The sequence below is a fragment of the Adiantum capillus-veneris genome, chromosome 6, assembly GCF_014529385.1.
Source record: "Adiantum capillus-veneris isolate H3 chromosome 6, ASM1452938v2, whole genome shotgun sequence".
Taxonomy (NCBI): Eukaryota; Viridiplantae; Streptophyta; class Polypodiopsida; order Polypodiales; family Pteridaceae; genus Adiantum; species Adiantum capillus-veneris.
Genome location: NC_140936.1, coordinates 106,630,759 through 106,658,253, shown reverse-complemented (window position 1 = coordinate 106,658,253; position 27,495 = coordinate 106,630,759). Strand labels below are relative to the sequence as shown.

General features: G+C 46.9%; 1 protein-coding gene across 2 annotated transcripts in view; it reads left to right on the top strand.

Annotated features, from left to right (window-relative positions):
- The window catches only part of LOC147456035 (calreticulin-like), a 92,915-nt gene that overhangs the window by 36,109 nt on the left and 29,311 nt on the right, over positions 1-27,495 (top strand). For both annotated transcript variants that reach the window (XM_086514610.1, XM_086514609.1), the window contains exons 3-8: positions 18,260-18,452; positions 19,490-19,748; positions 19,836-19,895; positions 20,117-20,164; positions 20,290-20,376; positions 20,462-20,519. In XM_086514610.1, the coding sequence (XP_086370736.1) occupies positions 18,260-18,452; positions 19,490-19,748; positions 19,836-19,895; positions 20,117-20,164; positions 20,290-20,376; positions 20,462-20,519 (705 nt within the window). The remainder of the gene's footprint in view (positions 1-18,259; positions 18,453-19,489; positions 19,749-19,835; positions 19,896-20,116; positions 20,165-20,289; positions 20,377-20,461; positions 20,520-27,495) is intronic.

Below are 27,495 nucleotides of genomic sequence, written 5' to 3'. Positions count from 1 at the left end.
CTCTTGCATTGTAGGCAGAACTGCCACCTTTCCCACTAGACTTACATCTAATCTCTTCATTGAGAATAGACCCTCTCACACCGTCATACGTGAGGGTGGGATTGTTGCTCAAGGAGACAACCAAGGTTTCCCAAGTATCTAGCAATATCATAAGCAAGAAAATAGCTTTCAGCTTATCGTCGAATTGCTGAAGCCCACTGTGTTGCAACTGACTCAACACATCTGTAAAAGTACTCAAATGCTCAGAAGCTGACTTCGAGTCATCAAGTTGCATATTCACCGACTTTCGCATCAAATGCACCTGGTTCATAGGCGTGGTGTTTTCATAATTGGACTTTAGCTTTTGCCATATTGCATAAGCAGAGTCCAAACGCTTGATGTCCGTCAAAATGTCATCATTGATAGCCATTTTGATGTAGTCCATAGCCTTCTTATTCAACCTGGCCCACTCTTCGTCAGACAAACCTTGCGGCTTATTCTCTTCCAGTGCATCTTCACAATCCTTTAAGAAAAGGATACCTTGCATGCGTTCTTGCCAGAGGTTGAAGCCTTGACCATCGAACCGTTTGATTTCCATCAAACTTTTAGTATCAGATGCGGAAGAGGAAGAAGCCATTTTAATTCAACCACAAGTGTGTATACAAGAGAGATGCAATAGGCTGAAAATTTAAGCAAATAGGAGCAACCACAAGACTTTGCATACGATAGACCACAATTTCTTTACATGAAACTATCCAAATCTGAAATTTCGGCTGAAAAGTGCAATTTCAAGCACCTGTACTCAGCTTTTCACTCATTTTGTCGCGACAATCATCAATACATGTGATCCCACAACTTTGTTACACCTGCGTATTGCTGTTTTGACCTGTTATAACTGTAAATCATCTGTTTTGATCTTAAAACTGCCTGTTTTGGTAATCTTTTCGACTCCGGAAGCAAGGGGCTTCGCGATGGAAGCGAAATTGATCGCGAGAGAGCAATTTTAACTCGCTGTCCAGCAGATTGCGCAGGGTTGTTTTGAAACCCTAGGGCTCTGATACCAGTTGAAAGCGCGAAGCAGAAGGTACCGGTAGGTGCGCGTCGCGATGTAGTGCAGGATTGGGGCAAGCAGCAGGAGGCAGAGTGCAGCAGAGAGGAAGCGCTAGGGATCGAAGCAGGGAGAGAGAGAGAGAGAGCTCACGTGTTTGGGGAAAACTCAATAAGTGAGTTTTGGGTTTTCCCACTTTTATTATAAGTGACTTTAAAAAAATGTGTCCAGGTTCAATATGAAGCTGGACAAAGTATAAAAAGGTACAAAAAGGGGTTATTTAGGCCTTTAACCCAACACCTAGTTTCCAACAAAGTTACTTAAAAATAATAAGTGAAAAATGTCAAAAATAGGGAAATTAGGTCTATGCACTGTAAAAATGCTCCTGATGGATTTCGATGGATTCTGATGGGAATGCTTATGATCATGCTGTGTGTAACCGGAGGGTATGTAAGTTTGGTCTGCGAACAAACTTACAAAAGTGCCAGATCACTTCCTAATCTAGACTGACTTGACTGAACTGAACCCTGGTCATGCTGTAGCTTGTCCATGGACACATAGGGTTGGATATGTCACGTGAAATCCCCTTCTTTGCAAAGTGAGGTACTGATACCGAACTGTATGGCGTCGAGGGAGATCCCCAATAGCATCCGGAATCCTGGAAGGGACTCTTCTCTGGCACACTCTGATGTGTGGATCGTGCGGTACTTGAACTTCATAAAGGTCTACAAAGCTTGCTTCTTTGGGCCGCGCCGAAAGAACCCAAAGTCTTCTGTAGCTCCTTTAATGCTTCAACTTTGTCGAGAGTCATGCATCTACCTTTTTCAAGAATCTCCGAGGCTGAAAATTCTTGAAACCACTTCCAACACAAAACCATGAACATACTCATTCCATGTAAAACGAGTGGAAAAATTCTATTCCTTTGAAAAAACTGTGCATGCAAAGGAGATGAACATATAGACGAAGTGCCAAACCATTCATCAAACACACGCAAACAATGGGGTTGAATCTTGACTTTCTGATCTAAATCAACCAATTGTGGCAAATCATAATGGAAATGCCGATGCTTGATGCTCAATCCTTCTTGTACTCTCTCAGATATTGTGTCATGCCAAGGAAGAAACATAGAATGTGAATTCCTTGAATGCAAACATTTTATCTTTTCATGAGAAGTCCGCATACATCCGTGCTCATTCATGAGTGAATCGTGTTCAGCGTACAATATGTCATGCCTAGGAAAAAGGATCACATAAAGACGCTGACTAAAATACAGGAAAGCATCACGAATGAAACACTCGAACAATGCGTACAGACTAATCATGCGAACCCATAGTACTTCCTGTGAGGGTTCTTTGGACCTAGGCTCGAGAGCCAAGATTGGTTCTTTGTGATCGATCGAATCTTCTTGTGGGGGTTTTGTGGACCTCGACTCGAAAGCCAAGATCGGTTCTTCGTGATTGATCGAATCTGCAATGAGGTTAGCTTCACTAGAAAAAGTATCAACTAACACATTATCCTTGTGAACAATCACATCATCTTCATGCAAATCATCATGCTCGTGAGAAATCACATCGTGATCATCATGCAAATCATCATGCTTGTGAGAAATCACATCTTGATCAAGCAAATCATTACGCTTGTCTTTGTCATCCAAATCATCATGCTTTTCATTGTCATGCAATTCTTCATGCTTATCATTATCATGCAAATCATTATCATGCAAATCATGTGTGTCTTGCTTTGGTGAAGTAGTGATCGAGAGAGTCTCCTTTTCCTGATTCTGTGCAAAGTGCACCTGCACTTGAGAAAAGAGTCGCAACATCTCTTGCATTCTTGCTCCGTTCTCGCGATCAAATGTTGCTTGTCTTTCTTTGTTCTCGCGCTCGTGCTCACGCTCTATGGCTTCCATTATTGCGTCGTATTCACGATCTATGGCTGCCCTTCTTTCTTCGTAGTCACGATCTATGGCTGCCTTTCTTTCTTCGTGTTCTAACTTTCTGTCCATAAACAACTGCGGCAACTCCTTCATAGGAGTTAGTGCAATCCTTGGCGTAGATGGAGAAGGGGGAGGATCAAAAAAACCTCCTGGTGGGGATGGGGAAAATTCTTCTTCATCTCTCTCATGCTCATCACCTCCAAGCGAAGTATCCATTCCGCTTCGAGTGATGACCATCCACTGAAGTCGAGGGTTTTGTGGGTTCTTGTGGTCTTGGGTTCTTAAGTTCACGAGGAACTTGGGTTCTTGGGGGTCTTGGTTCTTGGGGTTCGTGAGTTCTTGAGGTTCTTGTGGGTCTTGAGGTTCTTCTTTCGCTTGCAATCTGTGTTAGAGAAGGGTCTTCTCTTCACCCGAGTTCTGCTCTTTTCCACGGGCGCACCCCTTAGCGGCCTTGCGCTCACACTAAGGTTGTTTTTTCCCACCTCACGTCGATTGGCCGGCCGCTAAGTGCATGGTCCGCTCTCAATGAGCGAAAAGAGAAACAAGGGAGGTTGGACAAGCCCTTCTTTCTTGGGTTTCCTGTCACTCTTCAAAAACACGATTAGGAATCGATACGCCCAAGAGGTCTTGGGTTACGTGTGATCGCAACAAGCAAAAAAAATTCTGTGGTTCTTTCCTTGAGTGATACAGAACACTGCCAAAGCTCTGATACCAATGTAAGGTGCAGCGGAAGTGAATGTTGAACTTTGCTCAAGATGAGTGCTCCGAATTGTGCTCAAGGGTTCCTTTTACTTACGGAAGGGAGAGCCTTCCATTCTTTGATGAGAGAGTGCAATGGACACAAACAAAGTGAATGGACTCTGTGCGTGAAAGTGCATGAGATTGAGAGAAGAGAGAGAAGAGAATACGACACCAGGGAGTTGTAAAACCCTCCTCCGAAGGCTCCACTCTCTATGGTGAGAGTGGTCTACTTATGATTGCACAAATCTCTACAATGCTTGGACTTGCCGACGATGTTGATGACAATGAGGATGACGACGAGACGGGCTGAAATCTGAAAATGCTAAGGGCTGAAATCTGCAAATCTTTATCTGCTGAATTCTGACTCTATGTCAGTGACGATGTCAATGACGACGGTGCGACGACGACACGCTGAAAACGTAGATGCTGAAATTTGTGTTTTCTAGGCTGAAAGTACAAACTTCGCGGATCTGACCGTGCGGCGAGGATTTGCTGCGGGAAGGTGAGATCTGCGAGGTTCAGGACTTGTACTGCGGGTGCTAACTGCTGAAAACTGAAAATGCTGGTCTTCTTGTGGCCTTGTCGCGACGGAAATGCAAAAACGCTGAGGTCCAGGCTGATCCAAAAACGCTAGGGGCTGAATTCTACTGCTGGGGGGAATCCACTAACGCTAGGGCTGATCTGCTGTCGTGAAGGGGTTCTGCTGTGTCTGCTAATGCCGAAGCTGCTCTGCAATGCAAAAACGCCAAGGCTTTGTGCTGCTGTTCTGCTACATCCAAAAACGCTAGGTCTTGCAATCTTCAAAATGCTAGGTCTTCTAATGGGGTTGTGCTGAGAAGTTGCCTGTTGAGCAAGGTGCTCTTGCTGCCTCTTCTACCAGAAAGTGCTAGCTTTGGTTTGCTTACATATTATCTTAGCAAAATGGCCCTACCTAGTTTCCAACAAAAGTCACTTAAAATAATAAGTGAAAAATATAAAAAATAGGGAAATTAGGTATATGCACTGTAAAAATGCTCCTGATGGGAATGTTTATGATTACGTTGTGTGCAACCGGAGGATATGCATCTAATCTAAGTGACTGGTCATGCACGGTCTGCGAATAGACTCACAAAAGTGCCAGATCACTGCCTAATCATTGAACCCTGGTCATGCTGTAGCTTGTCCACGGACACATAGGGTTGGATGTGTCATGTGACAACTGATGCAAGTATGGTTTCTTTGGTTGCAAACCAGAAGAGAGAGATTGCATACGATACAAGCAATGTTCTTAACAATTATGAGCCACAATAGAGAGGTTCCTTCTATCAACAACTTCATAGACTCCAAGACCTTTAGATGTTGCTTCAGAGATTTAGAAGAGGTTAGTAGAGAGCTTAGGCACACGTTACACATTATTAAAAACAACAATTCCAAGGGAGATGTTTCCAACTCAAACCACAAGCGTAGTAGAATCATCGCCAAGAACGGTGAGCAACTTGCCATCATTTTTCAACACCAAAGATCAGTAGATAGCCACTCCATGTAGACACAACAATGACCATCCACAATGAAGATGTCTGTTGCGAAGCAACAATCTAGGGAACTCCAGCTGCCAAGAAATCTCCAAGTAGATGTTGTCGCGAGTAGTGTGTGGAACTTTTGTGCTTTGCTGCTGCTATAAGTGTGTGTCGCTCCAAGAAATAACTCCTATCGTAGACTCAACAGTCAGAGGAGTGCCGAAACGCCTACAAATGTTCATTGCTGCTGAAGAAAATTTGTGGTCACTCATTTGAAGAAAAGAGGAAGCAGCCATGGCAGCTAGGCAATTGATCCACAAAAAACTCCAAGAAGGTCAAACCGAGAAGTCTGCATCACAGAACTCTTCTGTGTGTTGCTGATAGATTGCACAGACCACCAGCGAACAATGTCTTGCCTATTAGTAGCGTGTCTTCTAAGCTGAGGGAGAGCCAAACTAAGTAGTCAACTCGTAATCATCCACCAAGCGAGAGTGAGCAGTCTTTGCTATGCCCCTCCTCTAAGAAGAAGGATTGTGAGACCAAGATGTCTACGCCGTACTCGTCCTTTGAGAGGAGAAGTAGCTAGACTAAGCAGTCTATGTTGTCAAGATCCTTTGAGAAGAGGGGTGCCCAAACCAACATGTTCAAGCCGACATGCCTCTATCTCTTGCCTCCAATCCTCTGTTGTCAACCAAAGCACAATTCATGCCGACAAGCCACGAGACCGCAAGTCTGAGTGACTAATCCTTATGTTGAGCGGGGAGATCACATCTACCTAGTTCGAGGGATGGGTATGTTGTAAGGTTATCGAGGGTGAGTATAGACAACTTTGAAGGTAAGAATTCAATGATGTGGAGATAAGGAGAGCTATGAAAGTGCCAATCAAGGAGTCAAGTCTTGTATGATCCTCGACAACTTGCGGAATTGAAGCTCCACTCCAACCTGTTGATCAAGTTTGAAACCCATGACCAAGAAAAGATTTAGGATCCTTCATAAGGCCAAGAAAATGCTCCCCCAAGGCAATGTGCCTGTCTTACCAAGGTCCAATGAAGTCTTTCCCAACAAGCAGATGGCGGTGCCTTCTCTGAGAAGTCAAAAGTTCCCATATGCTGTGAGAACAACCATATCTCTTGTAAATTCCACTCATATAGTATGTACCGATCAAACCACAAGTCGTACCCCTCTAGAGTCGCAAACGTTGATGTCGAACTGGAATGAAAGGTCCCCCGTAGATCTTATGCCCAAAAGAAATGATCAAGCGGATGTGGAGGATACCGCAAGTTGCAACAGTCACCGATAGATTGCACGGACCACCACCGGATGGTGTCTAGTCAGTGGGTAACCATAGGAGAGGCAAAGTGGCAAAGTTTGAGCCTGTTATCCACCCTAAAACACGCTTGTGAGGGGCTGAAAATGCCGTTGTTCAGCAAAAATCAGCATTCTCGTCCGCTATGGAACGTACTAAAGCGTTGCATACGTCCAAATAGGGTATTTTTTCTTGTACACAGCCGTTGGAAGGCAGAAAAACAGCGTATAGCTTGAAAGCGATCATCGATATGATGTCGTCGTCATCGTCATCGTCGAATTGATCGTACGGATGACCAAAAGCTAGATCCCAATTGCCATCAATGCCAATGTGGCTGAAAAATACAGCCCATCGATTGGGTAGAGGGAGGCATCCGAAGAGGTTGCAACGGGCACAAGCGGGCTGCCCATGCATTGGGTAGAGCATAGCGCCGTGGGTCCTTAGCAAGAGCAAAAAATACTCTAGGCAAAACTGGCAGCCACCAGCGTTTTGAAAAACGCAACCATGGAGTGGACTCTGTAGATCCAAGTGCTTGAAGTCTAATACCATGTGAGAGTGACTGTTCTCGTGATGAAATCAACTGCCTGCCAAGCACAAATCTGGTTGTGTTACACCCTTGTACTTGAGCTTGAAGAAAAAGATCTGATCTCCTGCCCTTGCTTGTTTTTGATGGTGCAATCCACTTCTTCCTCTTTGTTTGTTGAAAATAGGAAGAAGGAGAAATTCTTGCGCTCCTCCCAAGCCTCTTCCTCTTGCTCTCCCAAAACTCCTCCTTCTGCTCCGTCTTCACCTCTGAGCCCTTCCTGCATTTTGTGAGTATGAGAGAGAGAGAGAGAGAGAGAGAGAGAGAGAGAGAGAGAGTTACGTGCGCACTGAACTTGCGCAAGCTTCTGCTACAGTCTAGCATCAGTCGTAGTCTAGCTTAGGACCTAGCCTGGCACCCTTGTGAGCCTCTAGCAGGACGTGCATGTTTAGGCAGGTCATAGTCGTAGTTGCATACCCTCTCTTGCACAATATAATTTATTTAAGCATTCAAGCATATGAACAGTCCCATAAGTCATTTTGACTTTTTAGCCATTTTTCATCAAGGTCGTGGGGCTGATTTTATGATTGCTGAATCTATCCTTTATTGAGTATATATGTAACTTGGGGGTCTCTCCTTAGAAGGCAAGAAGCAAAGTACCCGCAGCACCGCAGTACAAGGACCAGTAGTACCAGCGTTTTCAAGCCTTCATCCTCAACGTTTTTCAGCCAGCAGTCCAGCGTTTTTCAGCCCAGCATCAGTAGCGTTTTTAGCATTCAGCCCTTAGCCTCGCAGTACCCCGTATCTCTAGTAAGTACCCATCAGCATCCTAGCAATACCAAGCATCTACATCTAGTTCCCGTCATCATCTCAACATTAGGATCATTGTATTAGCATTGTGCAAGAAATAAAGCAAGTACTTGCTTTGGCAATAGAGCAAGGGGGTCCTTGAGGGTGGTTGGGACCCAACATGCCGTGTCGTCTCTCTTTGCTCTCTCTCTCTCTCTCTCTCTCTCTCTCTGCCTCTCTCTCCTTCATTGTGCTCAGTTCAGTTTCTCTTTTCAAGCAAAGTAAAGTAACCTTGTGTTTGTGCGGAGTACTAGATCCGAGCTAAATCCTTAAACACTTCAGCTGCACATGAGAGAGAGAGAGAGAGAGAGAGAGAGAGAGAGAGAGAGAGAGAGAGAGATAGATAGATAGATAGATTTTATTATCGTCCTCGAAGGTCAAATATGACCTATGGGACCAAAGTTACATGTGATGTAGTATGTGTATGGCTGATGAGTGACTCTCGATGCTCCAAAATTGTAGTGATGAGAGTCGCAATGGAGAGCCCACACTTTGGCTGGGAGAGGAAAGTGTGTAGGTCTAAGTTATGGCTGAAAATGTGAGAGAAGCAAGTTCGAATGTGATCAAAAGCTGAGCACTCTAGTAGTGTGTGGTACTCAGACTCTCGAACTTGCAGTGAGCATAATGTGCACAATCGATTTGACTCTTCTCCATTGCCCCAACGCCCTATCTCGCATCGAAGGAAATGGGAGCTAAGCCGAATTGCTGCGATAGTGCGTATCGCGGACAAGGGAATAGGCTCAAGCATGTAAGTGTGAGTACGGTTTCCTCTCTCAGCGAAGAACATGGTTTTGTAGTTGGGGGCAATATAGGTTGTGTAATGTATGAAGCGTGACCCACCGGATTTCTCCCAAGCCGTAATACATTGGCGTTGTAGAAAAGCTTCATTCACTTGAGAGTCAATTGAAGCATCATGTAGCAAGTGTAATGCATCCCATCTCCCAAACCACTTCTTTATGTCTTGCATCCATCCCGTGCTCAAGATCTTGCTTTTATGCGTCTTTTGAACTTTTTTGCTTGCTTCCCATGCAATTGTAGGAAGTCGATGTGAGGGGTTTTGACGCATCTTTATCATGTACTCCACAACCCTTTCCATGCCCATAACCTCAATTGGAAGAGATCCCGACTCAAGAAGTAAGAGCATATATGGTGTTTGTGTCTTAACTTGGAGAAAGTTTGTAAGAAAACGCTTTTGGACATTCTCAAACTCTTTCCAAGTAGACTTTGAGATGCTCCCGCCCCACACTTCAACTCCATAAAGAAGAACCGATGTCACCAATGCATCAAAAAGATACTTCTTGAGAACCCAACACTTGATGTTTCCTGCATTACACATGTTCTCAAATGCATAATATGCTCTCTTTCCCGCTTCCAAACGACGCATAGCACATTCATGCCACTTGTGATTGGATGGAACCTCAAGGCCAAGGTACTTAAAGCTCTCAACAACTTCAAGTGTCTCGTTGTTGTACACAATGCATGGCTTCTCCTTATGGTTGGTTTTCACAAGCATAACCTTTGTTTTGGATTCATTTACAATCAGCCCACTATGCAAGCAAAAGTTCTCAAGGACAACCATAAGCTTTTGTGCATCTTCTAAAGTGTGTGCTAGAAGCACTACATCATCCGCATACAACAAAAGCATGATTACCGCATTGCAAATAGTGACCTCTTCAATGCCTTCTTCTTGCATAAAGTCAAGTACCATTTGTTCCAATTGATCGATGCATAGACCAAAGAGAGTTGGTGACAATGGACATCCTTGTTTAACCCCAATAGTGCTTACAAAAATTTCAGAGAGAGAGAGAGAGAGAGAGAGAGAGAGAGAGAGAGAGAGAGAGAGAGAGAGGGTTGCCCCCCCCCCCTGGTCGCAAAAATTCCCTTCCTCCTCCTCTTTGTCTGCTCGGGTCTCCCCTTTTCTCCCTTCTCCAAAGGATCTCCCCAAAAATTGCCAAAATTTGGTGTCTTTCTATTTTTACTTTTTTTGAACTCGGATTCTAAATATTCAAGTGTCCATTGCCCATGCACAACTCCCACACTGCATGCCATCCTTATCTGATGCTCTTGAGATGTAAGGGTTCACACCCCTCAATAGAAGGGGATGGGCCATTTTTGGCCTGCCGGGTGTGAAGCCACTCCAAGCAAAGCACCGCCACCAACTTGCTCTGCTGACGAGAAACAGAGCACCTGGCCAGTGATGGCAAAGAACGGTGACGCCGCCCGTGTAGACCCTGTTGACGGACAGCCATAGCCGCAGCTCGTGGAACTCCTTCAAGGGGAGTCTCCACTTTGAGTTGACAATGAGGGAAGCCATCTTTAAGTTATGTACCCCACCTCTGATGCTTGCACCCATGCATGTGGGTTTTCTTCCTGCCCACGTGGCAGCTCGAAAAGGGCTCCATGCGTTTGGCGCCCAATTTGCCTTCATATCCCACTCCCAAGGTCATATAAAATCCCTTGCTTGGCCTTTCAAACTTCTCTCGGCAAGCCTGATTTCAATGCCGTAAAACCTGACCACATCCAGATATCATCATCCACAACTTGAGCATCAATCTAATTGCAAATCCTCAACCCACACCCATCGCATTATTTTTTTCCTGAATAATAAAATCTGAAAACTGCAGATCTTTTCCATATTCTCTCAAACGAGCATATCTTACCCAAACGGAACCTTATTTGAGCGCTGCAAAGCACACCGTATAGCTTAAGTTAGAGACTATCAATCAAAACCGAGTAGCACTGAAACCGATTACTCTTCACTCATCCCAAAGCTGGTCCAAAAATAGCAAACCCGGCTCCTAGAAAATATTAACTGCTCATAACTTCCCCGTCCAGACTCCGATTGTCAAGTTGTAAAGATAGGCTTGGAGAGCACGTCGAGAGTACATTTTCAACCCATAAACTTGCATATTGGCGACTTCCATACATCCTGGCTCACAATCATCAAAACCACACGTAAAGGCCCCAAAATACACATTCAGCATACATTCCAACGTTTTGATGTCATAGCAAAATCACTAACTCTAGATGAATCACTAGAGTGGTGTAATTCTAACAACCATAAGACTTCTATTCACAATGCTGTTGATATGTTTCCAAGAGAGTGGAGTAGCTCTCCCTCTGGAGCAGGCACTGCACCATACTCGATTACGGAGCACCTGATCTAAGATTCTACTAAGAAAACTCCTCTAATCAAAGTTCTCAAAGGCAAGATCTTTGCACTGAGGGCTATTTGCAAACTCATCACTGTCCATCCAAACTATGTGGAATCCATGTGGCTCACCACACCCAAAAGTCTAGAAGATACATGCCACCAATCCCACTTCAGTGAAATCCATCAGGGTATCCCTAAATGCAACATACTGTGCTATACATCCCTTCCATAAAGCCAAGCATCCCTGCTCCATATATGATATGGCTAAGCCACCTACTCCAAGGATCGAATCCCCTTTGAGGCACACAAAACGGACTCTTAGCCGCCATATCTGAAATAGTTGGAGTCTTGTGGAGGTAACTATATCCATGCATCTGATGCACATCATTTGCTGTTGCTGCTGCCAATTGGATTCATTCTTGTTTCATAGAAAACTTAGTCGACTTCACCTTTGGCTTGGCTTTAACATGAGGTTTCGCCATTGCTTCCCACTGCCGATTCAATGCGTTTATTGGTTTAATTTTCATGTGCTTCGGATAACCTGGATCCTTGGAATAGGCAAGCATGTAGTCCATGAGGATGTTCGCTTCCTTTATTTGAGCTTGTTCCACATCTTCTGGATTGGTGTGCTGAGTCTTAGACTGATCCTCTTGATGCCCGCCGCCCCATTCCACACCGAATTTTCTGGGCTGCTCCACGTGCACTAATTGGTCTTTTTCTTCTGCTGTATGTTGTCTAGTACTGTGAGCGACTTTCCATGCCATCATTTTGTAACAAACCGTATTTGAAGACCCTTTGTAAGAGAATTTGTCAGGGAGGAGAGATGACCTGCCCCTACAAATAAGTGAAATTTGTTATTTTTTTCTTTAGGCTCTCTAGAAACATGCCATTGAGAGCCTACTAGGATAGGAATGGGCACTGTATACAGACAGACAACAATAGATCTAAAACAAAATCAAACAAACAACATAGCATGCACCACACCCAAGCGACAAGGGAAGCATCACATTGACAAGAGGATAGGGTGGGCCCCTTGTGGGGGGGGGAGTTTGGGAGACTGAATCCCACTCTAGCGCCCCCCCCCCCCCCCCCCCCCCCCCCCCCCCCCCGCCCCCTCCCAACCTCCCAAAAAAAAAAAGGTTGGGGAGATTGAGGAGGCCGAGGATGAGATGTGCTCCCACCGTTCGATGAGGTTGCAGTAGAGGATCAAATCTATATTGGTGAGACATGGGAGACCCTCTGTGCAAACTCTCCCCATGGAGGACATCGACACGATCATGCACCGACTGATACACACATATTCACCATTTTGTATTTGTTCTTTGAGATACGCACCCACCTTTTGTATATGTACCTCTCACGCTCTTGATACCCACCTTTTACAGCTCTAGTAGTGTTTCTGTTTAGTTTGTATGCGATTCACCTCATTTTGGCCTCTAGAAGACATTAATATAACATTTCATCTCTCTCTCTCTCTCTCTCTCTCTCTCTCTCTCTCTCTCTACATTCAGTTCAGTTTTGTATCAGTTCTGTTTCATTTGTCTTTCCGATAGACGGATGACATACACACCATGTACATCTGTTTTGTCTCATAGGCCGATTTCGGCCTGACATAGACGTTAAAAATCTTTCTTTCTTTCTTTCTTTCTCTCTCTCTCCTCCCCCCCCCCTCGGGCGGCCCCCTCCCCCTTTTTTGCTACCCCATGCGTAGAGAGAGAAAGCTAAGAATATTAAAGCGTAGAGAGAGAGAAATGAAAAGCGTAGAGAGAAAACACAGAGAGAGAAAGCGTAGAGAGAGAAAACCTGGGAGTGTAGAGAGAGAAAGCGTAGAGAGAGAAAACTTGGGCGTGTAGAGAGAGAAAACCTGCACGCGTAGAGAGAGAAAAAAACACCCCGATTTTTCCTCTCTTCAATTATGTGAGTGCGGGTGGATATCCACGTAGGTGATTTCCCCCCCCCCCCCCCCTTCCCCTTCCCCACTTTATCCTCTTCTTCACTTCATTCTATCTCTCTTCCTCTCCCTCTCCTTTTGCGGCCTTCAATCATGAGGAAACAAAATGGCAAGGATGACCCTATGCAGGATGCCAATCATAAATGCAAAGAAGAAATGAGCAAGTCCATCAACAAGATTAATCGCCACCTCCTAGGTACTATTAAGGCACTAGACGAGCGTGTGTCGGCACAGGAAAGCATGATACATACACTTGAGGATTGTGTGAAGGCCCAGGATGAGGAAATTGCACTTCTCAAGAAAGAGCTTGCAGAGGTGCGATTGCAAATGTCCTCGAAGAGGGAGAGCTTCAACCCTCAGTAATTGAAGAGCCTAACATGATTAAAGAACAAGTGCAGGCCATTAAAGAAGGTGAGTAGCAACAAAAAGAAATGACGACCTCGTGGGTAGATGTCATCACAAAGACCCAACAAAAAGCAGAAGAGGTCGAGAAATGGATCGAGATTGTCAAGAAAGGAAAGGGCAAGGAAATAACCCCCACCCCACACCAACCATCATTAACCTGACGCTAGAAGAGGAGAAAAGGAGACGTGTGCGGGCCTTACATGTAAGGATATGTGGCCTCAGAGACCAAGATAATGTGGATGAAGAGGTGAAAGAACTCATGACTCTAGTGGGGGTTAACGAGCAGATGAATACAAGGGCTTGAGCCTTGAAGAGTGGGCAGTAAGAAAAGTGGGAGCATTGGGGAACCCTCGAACGAAAGGGCACTCATCCTCTGTTTCCCCTCCATGGAAGCGAAGGACTTCTTGAAGAAGAGACCGACTCTAAAGAAGATAGGCACCTTTCTTGGAGAGGACCTCACTCTCTTGCAGATTGCTCATATGCAAGAGGTACTGCCTGAAACTAGAGCAGCAAGGGAGAAAGGGAAGATTTCTTTTTACAGGGATGGAAGGGTTGTGATATTGGAGCGACGCTCCGCATGACGGTGCGAGACCTATGGGACCACACTGAAGATGGTAGTCTGGAATTGTAATGGGTCACTCCGACTTGATGTAGGTGCCTTTGAAGATAGTTTCACTGGGAGAGACATCATTTTCTATTCTGAGACGCATCAAGCCCTTGGGCAATCCATGCGACAGGTGAGCGAATATAGATGGGAGATAGCCTGCAGACAGGAGATTAGATCGGAGCATCGAGGATAGGGCTTAGGGGGAGTGGCAGTTTTATTCAGGGAGGAGTTGTAGCCATTGATATATATAGCGCATAAGGATGAGCAGGCTTGGTACATGTGGGTGAGGCTAAGGGCAGAGACAGACAGATACCTCTACATTGCTATTTGTTACTTTCCTCCTAATACGTCAGTATATGCATCACCTAGAGGAGAGTCCCCCTTTGCTATTTTGGATAATGACATATGGGAGTTTTCCAAGGATGGTGACATTATCATACTAGAGGACTTCAATGCTAGGATTGCCCATCACCAGACAATATTTTATGATACTTCCGAGGAGATGCTTAGGGAGCTGGACGTTACAGAGATGGGCCTATCCAGACTATCACAAGATGAGGAGTACATTGAGTAGGGGAGATACTTGATAGATATGGGAACTGCACATAGATTAGCCATTTTGAATGGCCTACAAAGATTTTCGACAGCTGGAGGTTTTACATGCTTTCCACATCGACATGGTGCTAGTACAGTGGATTATGTTATGGCCCAGCCAGGTCTCATTCCATTCTTTCAGGATTTCATGGTGGGCACTAGGCCAATTGGAGGAGTTGATCATGCTATCTTGTCTTTCACTCTTACGTTTCAATTCAACACAGCTCCATTAGGAGAGGTCCCCCACGCACACCCGGTATACCTTCGTGAGCGAGACAGATTTTGTGTATATGGATGAGATATACAGGCAGCTATGCTGGGACGGCCACTAGATGAACTCACTCAAATGTTGACAGAGACGCTCCATGATGCAGCATCATAGGCATACCCCCACAGCCAGCCTACACGGAGACGAGCTGGGAGCACGCCCCAGAACAGTTGGTATGATGAGGAGTATAGAGAGACAAGGATCAAATTACAGAGGGAAGTGCTGACGGGTATTACCACACATAGACAATCACGGATTATCTTTCGCCGCCTAGTGCGGCGAAAGAAAAGGGCTTATCTATCTCAGCTAGAGTGGGATCTGTAGCAGCTATTTATGAGTCAAGACTCAGGTGAAGCATGGAGTCTATTCCACGAGCATTCACCACCACCAACGATCACCTCCACAGAGACATGGGGGGAATATGCCACGTCTCTCTACACAGCATCAGGGCAACCACCTTTGCCAGACCCACTAGAGACATGCCCTGAGACATGTACTTTCTTTACTGTCGAGAGGGTAAGGAAAGCCATTGACAAGATGAAGACAAGGAGAGCACATGATCATGATGGTCTGGTAGCAAAGCACTACATCCATGCCCGAGATATGCTTGCAGAGCTTCTTGCTATGATGTTTAATTGAGCCATGTATGAAGGCTTTCTAGAGACTTGGAGTATGTCTACGATTGTGCCTATTTTCAAGTCAGGAGATCCCATGGTTCCCGGGAATTATCGCACCATCATGGTTGGTCACACATTGGCTAGGCTGTATGCATCCGTTCTTGAGCAGGAGCTGAGTAGATGGGCAGAGCGAGAGGACATACGAGCACCAAGGCAATCAGGATTCAGGAGAGGTTTCTCCACTCTTGATCAAATTCTGACACTCAGAGCTATTATTGAGGAGGGTAGACACCATGGCAAGAGGATCTATTGTAGCTTTGTGGATTTCCGCAAAGCTTTTGATACAGTGCCGAGAGCCAGACTTATACGCAGACTACAGGACATGGGTGTGCCTATAGAGTTGATATGGGGTATTCTGGCTTTATACAGGATAGTGATGGGGCGGGTATGCACTACTGAGGGAATGTCTGACATGGTCCACTCCACTATTGGAGTGAAGCAGGGGTGCCCCCTATCTCCGACTCTTTTTGGGATGCATGTAGATGAGTTATCAGACTATGCAGAACGTCAGGGAGACAGAGGGGCTCATCTAGCAGGGACATGGATTCCGTTGTTACTATATGCTGATGATATTGTGTTGATTTCTGACTCTATAGAGGGGATGCAGCGCCATTTAGATGCTTTGCATACATTTGCTCGTGATAGTGGATTGTTTGTCAACCTTGGGAAAACCAAGGTTATGGTGTTCAACACCACACCACAATGGGTCAGGAGGTCAGCACCCACATTTATGTATGGCCAGGAGACTGTGGAGTACAAAGATGCAGATACCTATCTTGGGGTAGTTTTGGGTGGACTGATGTTTTCACTGAGGAGAGTATCAGAAACTAGACTGACGAGAGCATATGTAGCCTTGGGAGGACTAGAGAGGATGTGTTCGCAGGTTCAGTTTCAGGAACCGCGAACAAAGCTCTGGCTTTTTGATACTCTAGTGACTCAGCTATGCTCTATGGAGTTCAGGTATGAAGACCCTCAGTAGACCATCATGGGAGATCTGGCAACACAGATGGATGGAGATATATGGAGAGGCCTTTGGTCTCTATGATCGCTCGGATGATTCGGGCTAAGGCCTCAGTGCTCCGGAGATTATCCGAGCCAAGCTAGCGCCCCCCCCCCCCCGGTTGAGGCATTGACTAGATCAGTATCCTTTATACACAGTTTATGGGATCTCCCCAGGGACAGATATGCTCCGCTTGCCCTGAAATCATCTCGACAACTAGCACTACAAGGCGATACAACATGTTGGTATGGACAGATGACATCATGGTTTCAGCATGGAATCTGGATAGATTGCCCTTGTTCCTATACTCCTTGGATGCACCCTGCCTGTCGCTCACACGGATAGAGATCACCAGACTCATACGCCAGGATCTGATTCAGCTAGATACCAGGAGCACATGGATACAGCCGACACAGGAGTTAGGCACGAAGATGGCCTTCTACAGAGAGCATCTTCTCCAACTCACAGAGGATGTTTTGTGACTAGGCCTGCATACATGGATACGCACTTATCTCATGGGATACGATGCGCTATTGGCAGATACGCACATCCTCACATCAGCTCCATATCAAGATTGGCCGATTTCGACGGGTACCAGCAGCCCAGGATATGTCACCCATGTCAGTTAGAGCCAGAGACAGAGCTGCACTACACATGTCATTGCCCGGTGTACTATGAGATACGCTCGTCATGGCCACTTCCACTGTAAGTTCAGAGAGGGTTTCGGACCATTTTCTAGAGTCATGAGATACGAGGATCAGAGATGTCTCGGATTGTTTCTGCTAGAGCTGCGCAAACTTAGGGAGAGCTTGCTGAGGACATGAGGGGAGAGACAATCTCAGAGACGAATCACAGATTTCTTTACGCCAGCCAAGGGAGAGCCAGAGGAGCAGTCATCATAGCAGATCTCAGAGCCCACCCACACTAGAGGTACGTTGATTGACCGAGCCATTGAGCTAGGCAGATCCAGATGCCGACGACCTCAAGGGGTCTCCCACCATCGACGAAGGCTGCAGTAGAAGATACAGATCACTCTAGCTCGACATGCAGGACGCCCAACCAGAGTACTGACCTTGATGAGATTCAACAGCGACCAATGAGAGATTGCATTTGAACCCATCAAACCCCCCCCCCCCCCCCCCCCCCCCCCCCCCCCCCCCCCCTCTTCCTATCTCGTTTCAATTCCGAATCAGCTTCAGATTCATTCCCTTAGTGTTTTAGTGTTAGTTCTTTGTACTTTCCGTACTCAGACATGGTATCAGATTTACCAATTGTAACTTTTTGGTCTCATAGGTCATTTTGGCCTTTCGAAGACGTTAATATAACATTTCATTTATAACATTTCTCGTTCTTCATTTTGAAGACGTTAATATAACATTTCAATTCATTTCATCTCTCTCTCTCTCTCTCTCTCTCTCTCTCTCTCTCTCTCTCCAATTTAGTAAACAGCACAAGCTTTGTCTCATTTAGCTTCCAGAAGGAAGCTGCCATTGAGCTCTCTAAGAGATAACACAGAGATGATTTTTCTTTTCTTGCAATTTGATAAATAACAGAAGTTTTGTCTCATTTAGCTTCTAGAAGGAAGCTGCCATTGAGCTATCTAAGGGATAACACAGAGGGAAGTTAATCCTTTAAGAAGGTTAAGGTGATGAAGGGTGTATTTATTACAAGGATACTTAAAGCCTTAAAATGAGGATTTTCATCAGCATTTTTTCTGCTTTGCAGGCATTCGAACCTACCCAGATGCTCGATTCTTTGCAATCTCTGCCAAGTTTCCACCAATCAACAATAAGAACAGGACTTTGGTTCTTCAATACAGTGTAAAAAATGAACAAAAGATTGAATGTGGAGGTGCTTATGTTAAGCTCATGAGTGGGTATGTGAATCAAAAGAGGTTTAGTCGAGATACACCTTACAGGTAATCAAGGTTGCTAATAATTCTGTAGGACGGAAGTGTTTTACATAGCTTGCATATTATTTAGAAAAGAATTATAAGTCAAAAATTTTAAGCTGAATATAAAATGCTCCTCTTAATGCTTTGTATGTGGTCTCTATGTGCGAGCTACAATGCGCCACACAGAAACATATGCAAACTAAGCTTTTTAAAACACTGATTTGCGTGGATGCCAAATCTACTACGCTCATTCAACTGCCCAAGGCTGATGTTTAAAGTGTTTTAGTTGATTGAGAAAGTTAGAACGTCGAGTAGAGGGCTCAGCGGGGTCGGGCGTCACCCTCAGATGACGAAAAGGCCTAGTCTTTCATCCTTGTCTGCACTGCAAATGTGTGTGTATGCTGGGTGGGTGTGTAGGAGAAAATGTCTGTGTGTGAAGCTCAAGCAAGCCTCCTGCTTCTCGGACAAGGTCGTCCCTTGCTTCTAGCCCCGAGCATCTCTATGAACAACTGATTATTACTAAGTGAAAGCTAAGTTCTAATGGCCGTTTGATGCTTCTTTAAGCAGAAGAGACGACGTATCTTATTCAAAAGGTAGTTTGCACGATTAGCCAGTGCAAACGAAGAGTTAGTATCAGCTAGTATAAGCACCCACCACCCTAATCTATGCATTGGCCATTTGCTTGCTTCATTTATAGAAACAGTCTGCACCCAGCACCTATTTTGATATGCAAGGGGAAAAGCTTGCAAGGACCCACTATTGGCCACATGCAAGTCGTAAAGCAGAATTGATAGTATCTAAGCGTGTAGTCTTTGAAACTTGGCGTAGAACTACCGCCTATCCTATTGATGCTGAGCAGAAGTCCATATGTGGGTGATTGCGTTTTTCCTGCGCATCTACCTGCAGTTTACACCGCTCACAACCACAATTTGTTGTTAATCAATACCTTAAAAAAAAAATGGAATGGAAAGTTGTCAAGTCTCTTGTCATCATAAGTTTTACAATTTTCATGGGCACAGTATAAGTTCTCATAGGTGAACAGCTCTTCTGTTTTTATACAGCATCATGTTTGGACCAGATCTGTGTGGTACAGATACAAAGAAGCTGCACGCTATTCTTTCTTATAATGGTCAGACTTATCCTAATAAAAAAGACCCAAAATGTGAAACCGACCACCTCACTCATGTGTACACATTCATAATTAGACCGGATGCCAGCTACACTATATTAGTTGATAACAAAGAAAGAGAGGCGGGAAGTTTATACACTGATTGGGATATGCTACCACCCCGCAAAATCAAGAATGTTCATGCCAAGAAGGTATTGCTTTGGCTAGTGCCCCCTAAATTGCGTAGAGAAACACTGCCTCTTTATTACTATAGGTCTAAAGAAGAGTCAAATTTGCAGCCTGCTGATTGGGATGATGAGAAGGAGTACATTTTTGATCCAAATGCTGGAAAACCAGAGGTAACATTTTTCTGTAAAAATGAACAGACAAATGGTATATTCATTAAGTCACCCATGTGTGAATCATCAGAGATAGTAGATTCTGTTCATTTGTTGTCAATGTGAAATTTTTTCTTCGGATTCCGCTTTTGAAGGATTTAAACAAAATCCCTTCCATGGGTTATTGTGCATTGCCTTATGGCATATGGAGCTAATAATCTGCTTTGCTTTCTCGGCATTAGGGTTATGATTTAATCCTGCGAGAGATTCCTGATCCAAATGCCAAAAAGGTGCACAATTATATAAGTATTTTCATTTATTGCTTCTGAGAGTTTGAATTTGCTTTTAACACTTTTCTGGCTCAATCAAGCTTATTGACACGTTTTTTATCATACTGATTTTACTTTTGCTGTAGCCTGTTGACTGGGATGATGAGATAGATGGAGAATGGAAAGGGCCTAAGATCAGGAATCCAGAGTACAAGGGTCCTTGGAAAGGCAAGGTAGAATTCGCATATCTGCATGATATGTTTTAGCTTATGGTGATTGCTTTAAAATTGTTACTGGATTGATGAACTGTGAATGCAGAGAGTTAAGAACCCAAAATACAAAGGGAAATGGAGAATTCCATGGATAGATAATCCAGGTAGCTCAATTTCTCATATCAAGTGATTTAAACGATAAAGGTTATGTGAAACATGGGACTGTGAGACTCTCAAAGTTGATTTTTTTTTTTTGAGAAAAAGATCCTTCTATTAGTTAATGAAACTGCCCATAGGACGACAACCACCTCTACTACAGAGGGCTGACTCTCCCAGTGAAAAAACAGCACATGTACAATGAGGCTAGATCAGGAGATGGGAGGAGGAAAAAAACCACACAAGTGGACGGTAGTGCCAGCTGAGCTCCCCCCGGACCATGGTGAAGAAAGGCTCGGGGCGCTAGAGTCGAAGGAACTCCTCTCTGTGCTCCCGAATGCGGTCGGAGCTGCCCTGAAGTCTCTCGAACTGTCCCCTACGAGTATGGATTAGCTCCAGCCAAAAATCCCGAACAGTCTCCGCTGGTGGCACAAGGCGAGCCTCGAAGATGCGGAAGCAACGGGCCCGCCAGATGAACCAGAGTGTCAGGCCACATACGAGCTCTCAACACACCTCTCTCTCATTGCACCACTCTTGTGGGGTAAGCTCTGTAACAGGGTGGAGTGTAGGTCGACCCCCTTGTATCACTATTATCCTGCTGGTGGAAGATAGCTCAAACTGTAATGCAGGGTGGACGAAAGCAGCTGCCCCCAAGTGTACTGCTGTGCAGTGGAAAGAACTGGCATCGGCCGAAGGACCCGAAGCCAAACCTGCTGTGCCATAGGGCAATCCCAAAGACAGTGGTGCTGACTCTCCAAGGGATGGTCACAAGTTGCACATGTTGCCGAGAGACCACTGTGTACAAGCCAACTTCCCACTGCTGTAGCTCTATGTGCAACCAGCCAACTGGAACAATGTGACTCGCTGTGGCTGTCTGGCGTCACACAACCTCGCCCAGAAAGCTGACAAGAACTCAGCTGTGAGACCCTCCTCCTGCCAATGAGGTGCTGCAGCAAGACGAGTGTCTCTCCGTGCTGCCAATATGTGACGTCCCAGTCGAACAGTGTACTGAAAGAATGGGACGCCTGGATGGTCGGCTGAGGACAAAGGGTCCCTCCAAAATCACTCTCTCGTATCCCATTGCACTCGTGCCAGTGGACAACTCTCCCAAGCCCACGGCCTCCAATGGCGAGTCTCAAGTGCTGTTGGGTCAGGATCTATGACACTCTGCAACCTGTGGGGCCTCTACTGCAACTCGGTGTAAACGACCCTCGCCTTGTAGCTCGAAAAACAGGGAGGGTAGAGTCTCTGAGCAAGCCCAAACTGCAATAAAGACCTCCAGTCGCGTGAAGGACCCCATCCATCTGGGCGCTGCTGACTCGAGAGGTGTACGCCACTCAGTTGGTACTGCCTCTGTGATGTCCTGACACATGCTTTTCACCCCTCTCATGCCCTGTATAGCTGGATGCTCTGAAGCTCCTCTGACAAGCCTAAGAACTGTAGCCAGTCACCTAAAGTGCGTGCTGGACCCTCTGCCATGGGACCCCAAGAAACATGAGGCCTACTACCAACCAAGTGGCCTCTTTGAGTGCTAACTATGGGGTTTCAAACAAGGGGCTGTCTCAGGCGCTCCTCCGTGCAAGTAGGCTGGTGCTGCCTCGGGCCTCTCCTCAGCTGCTCCTAGGAGTGGAGCAGACTCACAACAAAACGGTCCTCCAGTCTCCTGCTCAGGCCAACTCTGTGCATCTCTGTGAAAATCCATCTGATCGAAGGTCTCCAAGGGCCTCCAGCCTAAGACACTCTAGCTCTAAGCCACTGAAGCAAAAAATCCTTCCAGAGCTCCTCCCCTGCAAGCAATCCTCTGACAACAAACTTCCCATGAAGGGCTCTGCTCTGCTGTGCTAGGTCTATGATCCCCAACCCCCCCCCCCCCCGAGAACAAGGTGGAGAGATGACCTTCCATGCCACTTTGGCGCGGGCTATCTGCATGTCGCGCCTTGACCAAAGGAATTTCCCGATCAGCCTCTCTACCCGGCTGATGCAGGAACTCGAAAAGATCTAACAAGATGTAATGTACCACATAGTAGCCAACAACACTTGGTTGGCCACTATAACTCTGCCTGTCAGAGAAAGTCGTGGTGAGCTCCAATGTAACAGCTTCCTCTGGATGGACAGGACGAGGGGAGCAATCTGCTACTCAGGAGATAAGTCCAAGCCAACCTGAGAGCCAAAGTATCGAACTGCAGTCCGTGGGGGGATCCATTTGAAACCCTCACCTGGCTGCCAATCAGGTGTAGGAGCATTGCCAACCGACAAAGCCACTGTCTTTCTCAGTTGATCAGTGCGCCTGATGCACAACAAAAGGTCTCAAGAGCTTGCTCACACCTGTGTAGGTTGGCCTCCTGGCCCTCCCAAGTACAAAACTGAGTCGTCTGCAAACTCAACATCCATTAGCTCGTCGCCCGAATAGGGAGCGCTAAGCCACGTAAACCAACCTGCTGTGAAACCAAAATTCTGCTCATCGCCTCAGCATAGAACAGAAAGAGGAAGGGGGCAAGAGGGCAGCTCCGTCTGACCGAACGTGTGAGCATGAAACGATCTCCTCTACCACCTTCCAAAAGCACCTGATTGTGTGCACGTCTGTAAAGAGCTGACAAACTCTGATCCAGGCATCTGAGAAGCCCATCCTGTGTAGAGTGCCCTCCAAAAAGCCCCAGTCAACTCTATCGTAGGCCTTCTCAAAATCGAGAAGGAGAATCACCAGATCCTCACCACGGAGGCATGCAAGGGCAGATGCCTCCCAAAAAGTAAAGATGTTGTCAAGGATACTGCGCTCCTTGACAAAACCTGTCTGCGTCCCATGTATAATACTCTCTAGAAGTGGCTGAATCCTCAATTTCAGAGCCTTGGTAAGAATTTTGTAGGCTGAGTTGAGGATGGTGATGGGCTGCCACTGCCAAATCTCATCCAAGGAGCCACCCTCCTTGGGAATAAGGTAAATCAAGCCCTCACTCAAGCTGTCAGGTATCTCTCCTGTGTGTAGGATGTATTGAAAAGCGCTGGAGAGATATGAGGCAAGCAAGTTCCAATACTCTAAGAAAAAATTGGGAGTCAAACCATCCTCACCTGGACAACTACCACGGGGAAGTGCTCTGAGGGCCGCGTGGAGCTCCTCTAACTGAGGGGGCAGCTCAAGCCTCTGGCACATCTTTTCAGTCACAAGACAAGGCTCTGTGCCCAAACCTGCTCTCTGCATGCATTCTGATGCTTTGATTGAGGCTCTGTTGACAATAGGTCACGATAAAAGTCAGTAGCAACCGCACGCATGTCCTCTGGCTCTGAAGCAATTGACCCGTTAGGCCTCCTCAATTGGCTGACACTGGCGTGCGCATGCCGGGGTCCCATTGTCTCAAAGAAAGCCCCTGTCACTCTATCACCTACCTCGGTCCACTGAGATGCCTCCCGATGGAAAGCAAACTCATGGTGCTTCTCCTCTGTGCTAGCAAGCTCCTGGCGAGCCTACTGCAACTGCTCCTCCAACCAGGGATTGTTTGGATGCTGCTCCTGCATCCTTTGCAAGGAAGCATCGCCCCGTCGGAGGTGGTGCTCCTCCTCTCTCGCTGCACAACTAGGCTGCTCCTGCATCCTTTGCAAGGAAGCATCGCCCCGTCGGAGGTGGTGCTCCTCCTCTCTCGCTGCACAACTAGGCGGGCAGCAGGAGAGCCCTGCATGTCTAAGCCGTTTGTTCAAAGAGAAACTACTCGCTCATTGAGCGCAGAGTCTTGCAAGACCCTCTCAGGGATGTGTAGAATCGTGCTCCCCCTCTGTCTATCTGTCCCTGTAAGGATCATTGGTGCATGGTGCAAAAAAGATATCCCAGCCAGATGCCAACTGTCCCACCCAAGTCACAGAAGTAGTCACTAGTGTAGAAGCGATCTATTTGAGATAGATTCACTCCTCCCACTCTGCGGTTTGAACGAGAGAAGGCCAGGCTGTTTGGGGGCCTCACAAAGCCAGAGTGTTGCCACACATCTGAAACCCGCAGAGTCATACATAGCCTCTCCCAAGCTGCCAACTCAACTCCATGCACAATAGTATGGCTGCCGCCAATCCTGTCAGAGGGGTCCTTCAACATGTTGAAGTCACCCCCAATGCACCATTGCTCTGCCTGCGGCAGAGACTCTACAATGTGAGACCAAAACTCTGCACATGCACTCACCACATTGGGTGCATAGATGTTCAGGAAGCCCAAGAGGAAACCCTGAACCTGCATAGTAATCCACTGAGCCCTGCCCGGGCACAATAATACCTCTGTCCACAATGGCGTCTTGCCAAGAGTCCGCAATAGTCATACATATCCCTCCTCGGATGCCACCAGATCCAAATGCAGCTGATCAGAATGTCTCAATCTGCCCACGCAAAAGCTGACCACATTGTCTGATGCAGCTCTCGCACAGATGATGCTCCTGTAGCATAAGAAGGTCAACCTCTCCTCCCACAAGGTATCGCTGAAGCTCTTGACGCAGTCAGCCCCTCTGGTAGTGAAACTGGGGCCCACCTAATCCCTGTACGTTCCATGAGACGATCCTCATGGGGAGCGAGAGAGAACTGATGTTGCAGCAGCAACTAACCGTGCTATCTTCAAGGCAGGATTGGATGGGAAGTAATCCGCATCCGAGCATCCCTGAGATAGGCGTGACTGCAAAGAGTGTCTAGCCCAAGCCCAAGAAGAACGAGCCGTGCGCAAGGCAACCTCCTCTGTTTAAGAGTCCACATGGATGTGTACATAGCATGGCGGGCTCTGCGTGCCCGCAAAGAAGTGAACCACAATGTGTCTACATCCTGCTGAGTCTGGAGGTGTCATTAAAAACTTGGCCAACGGCCACAGAGTGTGAACCAAGTCTGTAACCCCTAGGTCTCCCATGTGATGAGAGAACTCGAGGGCCTGTACCTGCAGCCACTCCAACACTGAGTCTAAAGTCCACTCAGGCTGGTCCTTTCCGCATAGGGGACAAGAGAAGCCAACCGTTGAGTCCAGGGCCTCTATCTCTCTAGTTGCAAGGAACAATACATGAACTCTTAAGCAAGCTGCCTCAAAGTCTGGTGAGGGGTCGTCGAGGAACCGTGTAAAGTCGTAGGCAAATAAATCCCAACGACGTGTCGAAACTTGTCAGTCCACGAGGAACTGCTGCAAAGGGGGACGTCTGCACCAGAAGGGGGGTTCACAAGAAAGGTTGTCCCTCTCTCGCCAAGCGACTTGTGGCAAAAGCGCTGCCAAGAGCCGTCCTAGCAGTCGAGGACGGTCCTGCCCCTTGGGTCGGCTGGCGGGAAGGAGCGGGAGGAGATGTGGAAGCAAGGGGGCTAGCGGGAGGGGGGGGGCCGGGAGCGGCAGAGGAAGGAGGGTGAGGTGGAGAGGCAGAGGGAGGAGGGGGGGGAGGGGAGGGACGGAGGGGAATTCAGAGGGGGGAGGGGATGTCGGAGGTGAGGCTGAGGTGGAGGGTGGAGCAGGGACCTTGTCCTACTGAAGAGGGTTGAAACTGTTCCTTGGGGGAACTCATTGCTGCTGAACTGGGTCTTGGGGACCACTCTGAGTGCCAGGCTGGCGAGGTGGCCCCTGTCGACGTTGACCACGAACCTGCTGCTAGTCCTACTCCGCTTGAGTCCCATGCTCGGAGGGTGGCTCTGCGTGCGTACCCTGTGACTCTTTCTGCTGATGTTGGCCAACCCTTGAAGGTTGGGGCTGAGCCTGAGGTATAGGTTGGTGTCTTCTCCGTGGATAGGCCTTCGCAAGATGGCCCATCTAACGACAAATAAAACACTGTTTCGGGAGGCCCGAATACTCCACACTCTGACGGAACCAACCTCCACTCACCCGAGGTAGTAGGATGGCCTTCGAGAGAGTGTGGGTATCCGAACCAGAACACGTACTGTGGGGATGCTGGCCGCCTTGGCAGCTAGAGAGGCTGTCGTGTGAGGTGTCTCCAGGACAGTTCCAATCTTTGAGCCTATCTTGGAAAGGAGCGGAAGATACTCCCTCTGCAAGCCGGGGAAGCAGACTGAGATGGGTAGGTCTGCCTCCTCGACAAGAACGTCGGTAGCTGGGTCGAAACCATGGCCCCAATGTCGAAAGTGTGCGCGAATTGCTCGGATGGCCAGGGGGCTCATTGCAATGACCTTGGATGCCATCTCGGAAGTCTCAAACATAGTTACTGGGGAACGCCCCCTAGCCTCCGTTCCGGCGTTCCTTGGGGGCAGTTCCCTTCCCGAACGTTCCGAAACGTCCCGAAACGTTTGAGGTTCCGGGTGGCCAGTGCAAACCGGAACGGCCGTTCCGGAACGTTCCGAACGCCCCCAAAACGTTCCGGAATGCCCCTGGAACGGCCAACGGCTACAAACAAATTTGGCAAAAATTGAAAAAATTGAAGTAAATGTTTGGGCTTCTTTTTGAAGTGTGCAAGGCCTCAAGGACTCATAAAATGCACCCCCCTCCCCCTTTCTCTCCACAAGCTAATCCTCAAGGCTCAAGCTCTCTCCCTCTCACACTCTCAAGATCTCTCCCTCTCAAGATCTCTCCCTCTCAAGACTCACTCTCTCAAGGCTCAAGGCTTTAAGCCTTCAAGCTCTCTTCCTCTCCCTCCCACTCTCTCAAATCTCTCCCTCTCCCTCTCACTCTCTCGAGTCTCTCTCTCTCTCTCTCTCTCTCTCTCTCTCATCATCTAGTCATAGCAAGATTGAATGGTCTTCAAAACGAGTTTTTTGTGAGTATTAGAGTCAAAGCACTCTAATACTCCTTGTATTTAAACACAAGAAGCTAAAAAATGCACTATTTGGGTGTTTTTTATACCTCCTGTTCCGCGCCGTTCCCGTTCCAAACCCCTAGCCGTTCCCCCGTTCCGCGGGGATCCCGTCGCCGTTCCCGTTCCGCGTTCCGGGTAACTATGGTCTCAAACTCTATCTTGTAGTAGCCACGCCCGAGAAACTGAACATCAAGAATCTTGCCCACCTCGGCTAGGAGGCGGGCTTTGAGATCACGCACCTCTCCTC